Genomic DNA, 13,479 nt, shown 5'->3' with positions numbered 1-13,479 from the left:
CCTTACAATGTAAAACAATGGGGAGGCAATCTATGGGCATGAACTTTGTGTCAAACAGAGGCTTCAGACATCTAAACTGTAAGTCAGACCACTTTCAAACCTGTATCAATGGATTTGCCATGAAATTTCCTACTAAAAAATTATTTCTAATGTTAGATTTGGCCAAAGTAATGGGATTTATGAGGAGATTTCACAAGAAGTGTTCTCTAAAATCCCCCTCTCCAACTGCTCCTGGTGATGTCACTCTCTCAGTGCTTCTTCTTCTTTGTGTTGTCGTTCCATCCCCGTCCTCGTCCCCGTCATCCTCATCCCCATCGTCCTCGTCCCCCAGTAGGATAGGATAGGATAGGATAATAATAATAATAATAATAATAATAATAATAATAATAATAATAATAATAATAATAATAATTAAAGCTGCAAGCAGCATTGAACGGGCCTTCGTACCCTTGCGCACGTCGAGGCGCGGTGCAGTCCAAGGGCTTGCTGTTCCAAACCCTGACAGTTTCAAAACTTACCAAGAATTACTGGATGCCCAGTCTCTTTCCAGTCAGACCACTGTAAATCCTTCTGCAGCTGATTTCCTGAATGCTGAACAAAAAATCCTCCTAAAGGCACAAAATGACCACTTTGGGGAGGATATAGCCTGTCTCAAATCACACAAATCACTCCCAACACACAGTCGCTTACTCTGCTTAGCCCCAATACTGTGCAGTACTTCTGGACTCATTCGAGTAGGAGGACGACTGCGGCAAAGCCAACTGGAATCTGAGTCATTTCATCCAATCGTACTGGATCCTACTCACAAGGTGACACAGTTAATCATTCAAGATTATGATGAGAGATTGCATCACACTGGCTTGGAAAGGATCTTTGCTGAAATAAGGAGGAAATTTTGGATCTAGAGGGTATGCGAGGCAGTATGTAGACATCAGCATAACTGTGTTTCATGTCAAAAATGGAGAGCAAAACCAATCATCCCAAGGATGGCTGATTTGTCTGCTGCTCATCTCAGGTTACTTAAACCTCCCTTCTACTCCACTGGAATAGATTGTTTCAGACCATACAATGTCAAGATTGGGCACAGATATGAGAAGAGGTGGGGTATAATATTCAAATGCCTCACTACTCGATGTATACATCTTGACCTCCTTATTAACATGGACACGACTCCTTTCTCATGGCGCTTCAACGATTCACTTCTAGGAGAGGAACACCATTTGAGATCTTATGTGATCAGGGAACAAACTTCAAAGGAGGGAACACAGAATCGCAAGAAGCCTTCAATAATCTCTCTCCCACTCTCCAGTCAGTACTGGCAACAAGGAAGATTAATATCTGTTTCAATCCACCACACACTCCCCACTTTGGTGGTGTCTGGGAGCGGGAAATTTGCTCAGTGAAGAATGCTCTGAAGATAACCATTGGTGCACAAATGGTAACTGAGGAGGTTCTGAGGACAGTGTTGATTGAAATTGAAGGTATTCTTAACTGAAAACCCTCGGCTATGTATCTTCAGACATTGCAGATGTTGATCCAGTCACCCCTAACTTTCTGATCATGGGACGACATAATGCATCACTCCCTCTAGTGTCTTACCCTGATTCTGAGCTCCTCAGTCGGACGTTGGTGTCATGCACAAATACTGTCTGATCATTTCTGGAAACACTTCACCAAATCCTATCTACCATTACTCCAGACACGACACAAATGGCAAGAGGACAAACCAGAGCTGCAGTTAAATTCTATTGTGATGATTATTGACTATCAGTTACCCTGCATCAGAACTGCTGAAGTTCTTGTCAAAGACAAGCCCTATGTCAAACCAGTAGCTCATCTGATCCCACTTCCTGGCCTCCCTGACGACCCTTAACTTGGTTTGGTCTTTATCGTATTTCTTATAGAAATTTGGGGGCGGCTGTTGTAAAGATTCACTAATTTTGCCTTATTTTTTCCATTTCCTTTTCCATCACCTGACTTCCTGCCATCCCTTTTCCTTCTCACTAATTGGTTGGCTGGTTCACAGTTCATTATCTTTATTCATTGAATTGATTCTTCCCCCCTTGCTTTTCCCATATACTTCTACAATCCACAATATCAAATAAATATCTTGAGAGTGAATTCAAGTTTTCATTGTCTCCTTCATACGCATCCTGACCGATGCCCATCACGATAGTTTAACTCCTGGAATCCTCCTATTATATACACAGAGTGAAAAACAATTTGTTTAAAATTAAATTTCATTTATTTGTTCAAAAATAAATAAGTATAATTATTGTTGTATTAAGTATAACGTGATATTAGGTAAAGTAATATTGAATTATATTTCTGTTATTGATCGGGATGGGAACATGTGAACGGAGTCGTGAGCAACCGTGATCATTGAAGTCGTGCTGGCAGTTCAAACAGTTATCCACAAGGCTGCATGGTGAGTTTAAAGTTGTTGTTTACTTTGATGACGTGTTTTATGTGAGCTGGTTTACACAAACACAGTAAGAGACTGTCATCTGCAGCTCTTTATCTAACAGCTCATTGTGGCTGTTTCTGCTTGTACTATTCTTCCATACAATCTTTAAATGAACCACTGACAACATAACACAGAATATGTCCATATCTTGTTGTGTAGACCAACTGTTATTGAAGAATAGCACTGCTAACAAAGCTCCGCTAACTTGGTGACTGCTGCTTGTTGGTAGAAAGCTTTTAATGTGAAACAGCTACAGGAAATAGAATGCAGTGTGTCTGTAGGAAGTGGTCAGTATGTAAGTGATGGGGGACAAAATCCACAGTCCTCCTTCTGTGCAAAAATGTATTTAAAAGTTTATCTGAAGCTAATATGAAGCTTCAGCGTCCAAATGAGTCAAATCAAGTAGATATCTTTCAACGTTACAGTCTTTTTAGTACCAAAGTCCCTCTTTTTGTTACTATACTTCCACCTGCAGCTCAACAGGGAAACACTGTCCGAGGAAACACAAAGAGGGAATTTGATGCTAAAAACACTGTGGATGTGTCAGATATCCACTTGATATGACTAACTCAGACTGCTGAAGCTGAATAGAAGTTTCACATCTACTTTTAAATGACTGTGTGGACACACTGTGGATTTTGTCCTCCATCACTTCCATTGTAAGTTCATTATGAAGGGATCTTCTAATATCCAGTATGAACAGGAGGAATGATTACAGCGAGGAAAACCTCTTTCACTGTTCATATGGACTCCTGACTGCTGTTTAAAGACACACTTGAAATATAGTGAACCCGTCCTTTAACTTACACCCCTCACTATTAACATTTAGGACAGTCCAATCAGAATTTATGTACTTTGAGTTAAGGTGAGTTAAGCTTGTCAAAAGGTGCCCAAACTTTTGCATACAGCTGTATATACCTATACACTACAGGATCCTTCTCACTTAAATATTTTCACATTGATTTATACAGTTTAAGGTATTGTAATATATATTGTATGTAAATCACTTTAATAAAGATTTGAATTATTGAACTAATTGAATTTAATGTCTTATTTCAGTCTCGTGTATTTCATTACAATAGGACTTCATCTATTTTCTTCCTCAGTAGAAAACAAACCTCTCAATAGATTGTAGGTCAATTAACAATTAACAATAATCAGTGCAAAGAGAAAATATTGAAACATGATGATACAAAGCTGCATATGTAGACTAATAAGTGTTTGGTAAAGAAAGCAGAAAAACATTTGTGATTGTTAATGAACTGTAACAGAAACACAAACACAGCTTCTCTGTAAACCAGCTTTTATTTTTTGTGTTTGCTGTTCAACAAGTCACTGCTTACTCAGGCCATGTTTTTAAAGCTTTACATTAAAACTACAGACATAGTTTAATTTACAGGTTTTTACAATCACATATTTACAGATTTCTTTAAATCATAATCAATCTATTCAATATTCAAACAAACAAATTGGCCAAAGTGGACAGAAACTAAAAAAACCTCAGACAAGATGAGAAAATCCTTTATACACATTATACATATATTCTATTAATCAACTGTAGAGCTGCAATTAATGGTTATTTTCATTAACAATTAACCTTGTTTTAACCTGATTTTGAATCATTATTTACTCTATAAAATGACAGAAAATAGTGAAAATATTCATCATTATTTCTAAGAGTTCAAGGTGTCTTTGAATGTTTTGTCTGACCAACAGTCCAAAACCCAAAAATATTCAAGTTACCATCATATAGAGCAGAGAGTAGCAGCAAAACCTCACATTTAAAAAGATGGAGCCTGAGAATGTTTGTCTGACAAATAATTTAAACGATTATCAATCAATCAATTCATTTCTGTTGTTCTGTCATTAAGTGTTTCAGCACTTATTACAGCCTGTAAAATATTGACACATATTCTGTGGAGTCATGGTCTCAGCCGAACTCTACAATGAAGCTTTATGACACTGATCAGATGTTTAAATAGAGATTTAATTTTAGATAGAAATCCTAGTTTGTGTTTTTTCTCATAATAAACAAGAATGTGTTTGTATATTTACTCTCTTCAAAAACAAAGACACATTTATGACATAAAACAGGTGATTACTCTACTCAGTTTGATTGACAGGACAGATGATCAGAGGGGCGGAGTTTTTACCACCATCATAAGGACCAGGACTGAAGTATGAGTAGAGTTTCTCAGTGAAGGAGCAGCCAGTAAAGGAGCAGATAAGAGCTGCAGCATCTATGTCATAAAAGGCGACCAGACCCTCCTCATAATCCACAAACACCCCCACCTTCTGAGGCTGAGACTTCAGAGAGAGAATGACTGGAGGACCAGCGAGAGCTTTGTACTCATGTCCATTTCTCAACCGTATAGTCCAGTAGTCTTCCCCAGCTCTGCCTTCTTTCCTTCATATTCTTCTTTCAGAGGAACAAACTCATGTGTCTTGTGGTCTAAAACAGAGCAGAGCACGCAGACATATGTCTGGTCGGTCTTACAGAACAGCTCCAGAGGTTTATCGTGCTTCATACACATCCTGTCTTCCAGGTTCTCCACAGGGTCCATCAGCTGATGTCTTTTCAGACGTGACATTGTCAGATGAGGCTCCAGGTGAGTCTCACAGTAGGAGATCAGACACACCAGACAGGACTTCAGGGCCTTCAGTTTGGTTCCAGTACAGACGTCACAGGGAACTTCTCCTGGTTTGGCAGCTTGTTGCTCTGAGCTGCTGCTGCTGGCTTTCTGTTGAGCTTCCTGTCTGAACTGAGAAACCTTCTCAGAGATGAAAGTATTCACCCTCAACTTAGGTCTTGTGTTGAAAACCTCTTTACACATCGGACACAGGTACTGGTCATTACTGTTCCAGTGTTCAGTGATGCAGTTTTTGCAGAAGTTGTGTCCACATGGTGTGGTGACTGGATCAGTGAACACATCCAGACAGATGCAGCACAGAAACTGATCTTCAGATCGCAGACAGCTGGCAGCAGACATATCTACACACTGAGTGTGAAAAACAAAAGAAACAATTTGTTTAAAATTAAATTTCAATTATTTGTTCAAAAATAACTGAGGATTATTACTGTTGTATTAAGTATAACATGTGATATTAGGTGAAGTAATTTTGAGTTATATTTCTGTTATTGATCGGGATGGGAACACATGAACGGAGTCGTGAGCAACCGTGATCATTTAAGTTGTGCTGGCAGCTCAAACAGTTATCCACAAGGCTGCATGGTGAGTTTAAAGTTGTTGTTTACTTTGATGACGTGTTTTATGTGAGCTGGTTTACACAAACACAGTAAGAGACTGTCATCTGCAGCTCTTTATCTAACAGCTCGTTGTGGCTGTTTCTGCTTGTACTATTCTTCCATACAATCTTTAAAATGAACCACTGACAACATAACACAGAATATGTCCATATCTTGTTGTGTAGACCAACTGTTATTGAAGAACAGCACTGCTAACAAAGCTCTGCTAACTTGGTGACAAACACCTTTTATCACCTGCAGCTGCTTCACAATAAAAGCTGCTGCTAGTTGGTAGAAAGCTTTTAATGTGAAATAGCTACAGGAAATAGAATGCAGTGTGTCTGTAGGAAGTGATCAGTAAATAGTAACAAGACCAGGAAGGTTGGAGTGAAGCTGAACTCCAAACCACAGAGATTCAGTTACAAGTTACAAAAGTCCTGAGAACTGACACAGAGAGACTGTTTAAAAAACAATTAAAGTTGTTTCACTGAATCTGTGTAAAAACATCTTTAGTTATATTGTCACTAATTTCACAAGTGTCAGTATGAAATGAAAAGAGTGGAACTTCCTGTCTGCTGTGTTAAAGCTGGTTGTTGAAACATTAAATATGATCAGTTGTACTCACCAGTGTTTGGCAGAGACTCTGCTGTGTTGTTGAGAAAGACTTGATGAACTCAGTTTAATTTTTATTTGGACAGAATGGGAGAGACTCGACTGCAGCTCTGCTGTCGCTCTGACAAACTTTAGATTTATTTCAGGAGAGTGACGCTGCAGCTCTTTTAACTGTCCAGTGTTGCTCCTCCTCTTACTGCAGCTCTGATTGTGAGTTTGTTTCCTCCTTCTGATTTACAGCATTATTGTGAAATATCATGGAGCAAAGGTGATACTGTAAATGACAGGCAGCCAGTTTTTATTGCTGAAGTTTTAATGTAACTATTAACTTATTTTTATCTTTATCTTGAACTGAGTTCAACAAATGTCGTCTGGTCAACGTTGATGTTAAATCAACAGTTATTTCAAAAACACATTTTTTAACTTCTACAAACGGTTTCAAGTTTACTTCACAAAATGAGGTGAAAGACAGTTGACAACAAGTAAAGGATCATTTTATTTTATCTCATGCAGATACGATTTCTATATTTTGCTTTACGTTCTACCTTATTTGTTCCTTGGCTGTAAAGCCGATTAGTTCAGACTGTTTTGTGGTGAACCACCACAGTCCTGACAGGGATAAATGTAGAATCTATCATCTCTGTACTGAGTGATGCTTCACACTGCCAGCACTGTCCTTTGGGAGTTTGGGAGTTGTAGTGTGAACCCTGTTAGCCACAGAGCTAACGTCATGTCAGCAGCTCTGCTGTCAATCTGAGGTTTGGAACATTTAAAGAATTAAAAAGTGTTTGTTAGCAGGAGTTGGATGGTTTGAATCCTCAACCTGTTTTAGTAAATCTTGATGACTGTAATGATCTTCCCTGTTTAAGAAACTTTTATTGCAGTAACAGAAACCTTTTATTAGATAAAACTTTATTGTTCATTGGTGGTAAATTCAAGTTACAGCAAGAAAATAGATGAAGTCCTACTTTAATAAAATAAATGAGACTGAAATAGAAAAAAAATCAGTTCAATTATTTATTAAAATAATCTACATACAATGTATATTACAATACCTTAAATTATAAGTGAATGTGCAAATATTTCAGTGAGAAGGATCCTGTAGTGTATAGGTATATTCAGCTGTATGCAAAAGTTTGGGCACCTTTTGACAAACTTAACTCACCTTAACTCAAAGTATATAAATTTTGATTGGACTGTCCTAAATGTTAATGGTGAGGGGTGTAACTTAAAGGACGGGTTCACTATATTTCAAATGTGTCTTAAAACAACAGTCAGGTGTCCATATGAACAGTGAAAGAGGTTTTCCTCGCTGTAATCATTCCTCCTGTTCATACTGGATATTAAAAGATCCTTCAAATGTGCTTTCAGTGTAAGTGATGGAGGCCAAAATTCACAGTGTGTCAACACAGTCATTCAATCAGGAGAGACTCAATATCTTTATGAAGTAAATTATATTTATTGGCGATAAGACCCCATCGTGATGTCACAGGATATGAGAGAGGGAAGTGAATGCAAGAGTAGTATAGAATAACACACTTGGATGATTGAAGATGTAGAAATAGAAAGAGAGTGAGTTGGCAGTCACCAGAGTGAGGGTGCTGTGAGGTCTGATGACCATGAGATGAGGTGTGAGGTCTGGCGACCTTGAGCTGATGCATGAACTGAAGCGGGGTCCAAAAACCGTGTGCTGATGACATGTGCTGATACGTGAGGTTTAAGACCATGTGCTGATGTGTTGAGTGATGGCAGGGTCCGAAGACCATGTGCTGATGCATGAGCTGATGCAGGGGGTCCGAAGACCATGTGCTGATGCGTGAGCTGGTGACGTGTGCTGATGCGTGAGGTCCGACGACCATGTGGTGATACGTGAGGTCCGAAGACTGTGGGCTTATGCGTGAGCTAAAGTGTAGGGTCCGACGACCCAGAGCTGATATGTAAGGTCCAACGATCATGTGCTGATGCATGAGCTGATGCAGGAGGTCCGAAGACCGTGGACTGATGCTTGAGCAGATATGAGAGGTCAGGTGACCATGTACTGGTGTGTGAAGTCCGAAGACCATGAGCTGGCGTGTGAGCAAGTAAGAGAGATCAGGCAACCATGAGCCGATGAGTGAGATCCGGCAACCAAACTTAATGCATAGGGAAGAGAGAGGGTAGCCCGAAAGCAGGGTGAAATAGCTATAAGTAAGACATAGCACTTTGCCATGAACCAGATTTGATGTATGAGAGGAAGAAATGCCAACATGATCGACAATGATAGCAACAAGCTGTGATGCTCGGACACCACCACTAATTATATGTATGACTTACCAGATTGTGGCTTAAGAGATCTTAATTGGCGAGAACAGTGCTGACGTCTGGAAGAATGAAGATGTGTATACAGAGGGCAGAAGTAGCCGTCCCGACCTTAAAGAAAGCCCTTAATGGTGCTAACCTGAATGAAGACAGTGGCAGATGATGGGTTACAATGAAGCTGTATCGCAGCTGCTATAGAATAGATGTAATCAGCTGGTGTGAGCAACAGATCTCAGTTGACATCCCTGGAAAAATGAGTAACAGATACATGAGAGATGTGAATGCAGGATGATATGAGAAACTACAGTCTATGCGTGCAAAGGTGGTCGTCCTGACTGACTGACTGAAGTAAAGATAATGTTTATTCTACGGATGATGGAGATAATAAAGTCTAAAATTGTTGCATTTAGACTCTACTAGAGATTTAGAGTCGAGGGGCATCGCCCTGAGCAGCAACAATATAAATCCCCCAAAATAAAGGGCGCAAGCTCCCCCATCATCGAAAGAAATACACAGCCTGATGGTTTCTCCTAAAGAATACATACTTACCATGCAGGAATGAAACAGGCCTCATTTAATAATGAAGATGGCCAGATCTGCTAAGAGATGAAGAATAATATCGAACATGACACAGAAAAATGCAATTTTGAGCTAAAGAGATTAAAATCAACAGTGGACCGTATGGGAATAGGCAGGGGCGAACACCCCCTGAATTGACTATTTTGGACTGACCTGAAATGCTGCAATATTGAGCTTTAAATGTTAACATGGAACATAGACAGGAAGGAAGTCTTGGTTTTATATATTAACATACTTTCGTTAAATTGCTTGGAAACTGTAAAATATGAATTTAAAAGTGAGACAGATTGACGCTTTAATTTGGGATTGAATTAATTAGTTTTGGCAAGACATTTTGTCTCCTTCACACCTGTCTGTGTCACTTTTTCTGCAGTTTTGCAGTCATGTGTTACAGAATAGAAACTTTTTTTTTATGTTTGGCAGCAGCATTATTTTTTTTAGATCATACTGAGTCAATAATTCCTCACTCTCCCCTATCCCCTCTTTTTTAGGATGGTGCAGTAGTCTGTTGCTGATTAATTCTCATAAACTCTGATAGAGCTGATAAACTCTCGAAAGCAGACAGCACAGTGTGATATTGCTGACTGACTGATGAACTGTTGGACACTGACACCATCTAGTGTTTGAAAAGCATCAATACAACCTGAGAGGCCTCTTTAAAGAGTTTCTGTTTAAAGCAGCTATAATCTATATTTTTCATAAGAAAATGTTTTCACTGTCAGTGTGTAATGTGTTGTGGATCATAGTGATGAACCTACAGAGAATTATCAGTGACTCTGCAGCTCCTCTCGGCTTTACATAGCTTTATAGTGAGTTTCAGCTCATTGTTTATCTGTCCAGCTGCAACTTTACTGTTCTGGTTCACTCTCAGCGCTCTCATAGTTTGGGCCGCTGTACACTACCTGCTCAGCACAAAACGGCAAACAGATACAGTTAGCTGTAGACTAGCTGGTGAACATAGTGGAGCATTTAGCAGCTAAAGAGCCAGATATTTCCCTCAGGAGTTGGTAGAGAGCAAAAACAGAGCTAAAAGAGAGTGAATATTAGACTTAGATTCACCAGGTGGACAGAAACACGACTCCAAATGAATGATAATGTTGCTCCGTAACTGCTGGATGTGGAAATAAGCAACTGTTTGCTAACAAGTTCAACATATCAACTTAAAAGGTGATGATATGTCAGAGTTGTGTTCACTACTTGTTTCTGCTGGAAATAAAAGACACATCTCTCCCATATTAACACAAATATAAAGTTCAGTCCATGTAGGACAAAACAATAAATGTCAACTCACCTCAAGGTGTGACATGAAGTTACAGCTACTCACCAGCAGAGGTCAGTGTTAACTAAAGTAGAGACCCATCAGGTGAGTTTCCTGCATCCTCTTCACAAATCCCAAATATGTGTATGTGTACAGTATGTTCAGAGTTTGTTTTCATTCATCTGCTGAAGGAGGAAAGTTTCACTCAACTCACCTTAAATCTGCGTTTAACATGTGTACATGCGAGCAGGATTTGTGACATCACCACTAGTTTGGAGCCAATCATGGTCATAGTATTGTTCTATTGTGACAACAGATTTACGTTCTCATCAAAAACAGACAAGATATCACATGATTTACACGTGTTTCCTATGCATTTTCTTAGTATACAGAAATATATAAAGTACCACAAAGCTTATAATGTGATACAGGAACAGATCAGTGCTGAATACTAGAAAGATTGAACACTAAAAACATTCACAGATCTAAAAGTGTAGGTTCACATCAGAAAGTATTAATTCATGTATCAAATACATGACTTACACACTCTTATCTATGTGCACAACATACAAAATATTGTCTACAAAGCTGACATGTTAACACTGGGGGTGCCATGGATCACAAAACTCACGGTTCTGATCGTATGACGGATTTGAGTCACGGATCATTTTTAGGATCAGCGAAAAAAAGGGGGAGACACATAAAACTTTGTTTTCTATTTATTCTGTAACACACTTACAGCACGAAACAGCAATGAACTTTTGCCCATGGTCTTAAATGAAAACATTCAAGACAAACAACATTTAAGCTGTCCAATGTTTAAATAAAATAAAATAAAATATATGAAATATTCAATGCTCAATTATTGCAATATGAGGCATGATACCTTCCTCTTTTAAAGACAGTAGTGAATGAAACAGCTTCTGTCCACATCATCAAGATTTGATAACTTAGAAACATGAACACACGTCTTGTCCTGCAGCTTGTTGAACGAGCCACCAAACAAACATTCTCTGCTAATGTTAGTTAGCAGCTAGATGCTAATTAGCTGCTCAGCTGCAGCACATCAAACAGCGTGTAAACATACCTACAGATGTCACTTCGGACCTGTTAGATGCTTGTTTGATCATTACCCTTCAAAATCCCTGTTAGCGACGTGCTGTCTGGCCATGACTTGTACTTACAGCAGTTTGTTTACTTTGTCTTAAATGAGACATTACATTTTGCAATTAATCAGTTCATATGCCTGCCAAACCGTGGGGGGCGATCTGTACGGGTCACGGATCAACTCTGATCAGTTACACCACTAGTTAACACTTGTTATTCTAGTCACTTTAAGCTTATTACTCAATATATGGCTCAGCTTAAAAATGAAGTAAAGAAACTGTCAGAAGCAAGCAGCCAGACCTCTTGCATTCTCATTCACTAAACATACAACATCAACAGGTGACTGAACAACCACTCAATTAAAAACGGGATCAATTCCACATGAATGAGTGAGTCCAGACAGCTCACTGTAACTTCAACAAGCAAACTACCCACAACACATTATATATATATATCCCTGCTGCATTCTTGTTAAGGAGATAAATTCACACAACAGCCACACAGAGAGACATTTAACCATCAGAGATGAAATTAGCGACCAAAGAGACAGAGAGAGAGAAGCTGTAACTTATCTGACTCACGTTATCTGATGTCTTCTTCTTTCTATCATGGAGATGAAGTATTCATGTCACAACATCCATTTGTGACTCTTGGTGATCTTGTTTGTTAATTAACAGAACTTTATGGCTGCTGCTTAACCAGTCTGATATCATTATCAACAATGACAAACAAGCTAACTCTCCTGGTTGTTTCTCCGGTTGCTTCTCTCTCCAGCCGCTCCCTGGCGGTGTCCTGCTGCTGCTGCACTGCACAGTCCAGATAATTTCTCCCATTAGCTTAACAACAGTCCTTAACAGTCCTTCCATGGATGTATAAAGAGTCCTTCAGGCTGCTACAACAAGCCAGCTGATGCATTGGCTAACGCAAGGAGCTATCTACTGCTGCTACTCTTCCTTACAGTGGAGAGAATTGAAGATGAATTCTGAAAACTATCATTGGACCAACTCGATGTCAGTATTGCATTCTGGTTGTTGATTGGTTAGGGAGACCGTCATCCCTTGGAGCATCATTTTACGTGTCGCTTCCAAAGAGGAGAGAAAAAATATGTTGTCTTCCCTCCTCTCTCTCTCCCTCTCAGTTGGAGAGGAAAATGTCAAAGTACACTTCTTGTGAAATCTCCTCATAAATCCCATTACTTTGTCCAAATCTTGCATTAAAAATCATATCTGTTTATAGGAAATTTCGTTGCGAATCCATTGATACAGGTTTGAAAGTGGTCAGACTTATAGTTTAGACGTCAGAAGCCTCTGTTTGACACAAGTCATGTATCAAAGTTTGAAATCGATACCTTTAACGCCCTCGGAGGAGACAGCCAGTCGGTAGATAGTCAGGGGTGTCAGCATATGATTTGTAGGTCTTGATGAGACGGTGGCACTAGAAAGCACATTTTGGCACTTAATTTTTAGATTTTATCAAATTTTTCACCAGACCTAATGTGCGTGCCAAATTTGGTGAGTTTTCGAGCATATTTAGGGGGTCAAATTTAGGTCTGAAGTGGCGGAATAATAAGAAAGAAAGAAACAAACATGGGAAATACAATAGTGCCCTCACATCTTCGGTGCTCAGGCCCTAAAAAGAGGGACTTTGGCACTAAAAAGACTGTAACATTGAAAGATATCTTCTTGATTTGAGTCATTTGGATGCTGAAGATTCATATTAGCTTCAGATAAACTTTTAAATACATTTTTACACAGAAGGAGAAGTGTGGATTTTGTCCCCCATCACTTCCATTGTAAGTGCATTATGAAGAGATCTTCTAATGGTCAGTATGAACAGGAGGAATGATTACAGCAAGAAAAACAGGTTTCATGTTCATTTGGGCCCCTGACTGTTGTTTTAAGACACATTTGA

At 39.1% G+C, this 13,479-nt stretch overlaps 1 protein-coding gene across 1 annotated transcript; it reads right to left on the bottom strand.

Annotated features, from left to right (window-relative positions):
• Positions 1-4,830: 4,830 nt before the first annotated feature.
• On the bottom strand, positions 4,831-5,910 carry LOC137180495 (E3 ubiquitin/ISG15 ligase TRIM25-like). The gene has a single exon (XM_067585886.1). It carries the CDS (start codon positions 5,455-5,457, stop codon positions 4,831-4,833), a length of 627 nt encoding a protein of 208 aa, XP_067441987.1. The 5' UTR covers positions 5,458-5,910.
• Between the last annotated feature and the right edge of the window lie 7,569 nt (positions 5,911-13,479).

This window comes from Thunnus thynnus, chromosome 3 (genome assembly GCF_963924715.1).
Source record: "Thunnus thynnus chromosome 3, fThuThy2.1, whole genome shotgun sequence".
NCBI classification, from domain to species: Eukaryota; Metazoa; Chordata; class Actinopteri; order Scombriformes; family Scombridae; genus Thunnus; species Thunnus thynnus.
This window is presented reverse-complemented; position numbering and strand designations above follow the sequence as displayed.

What these genes read in the sequence shown, in the direction of transcription:
- LOC137180495 (XM_067585886.1), bottom strand. Translation starts at nt 5,457, where the DNA reads ATGTCTGCTGCCAGCTGTCTGCGATCTGAAGATCAGTTTCTGTGCTGC.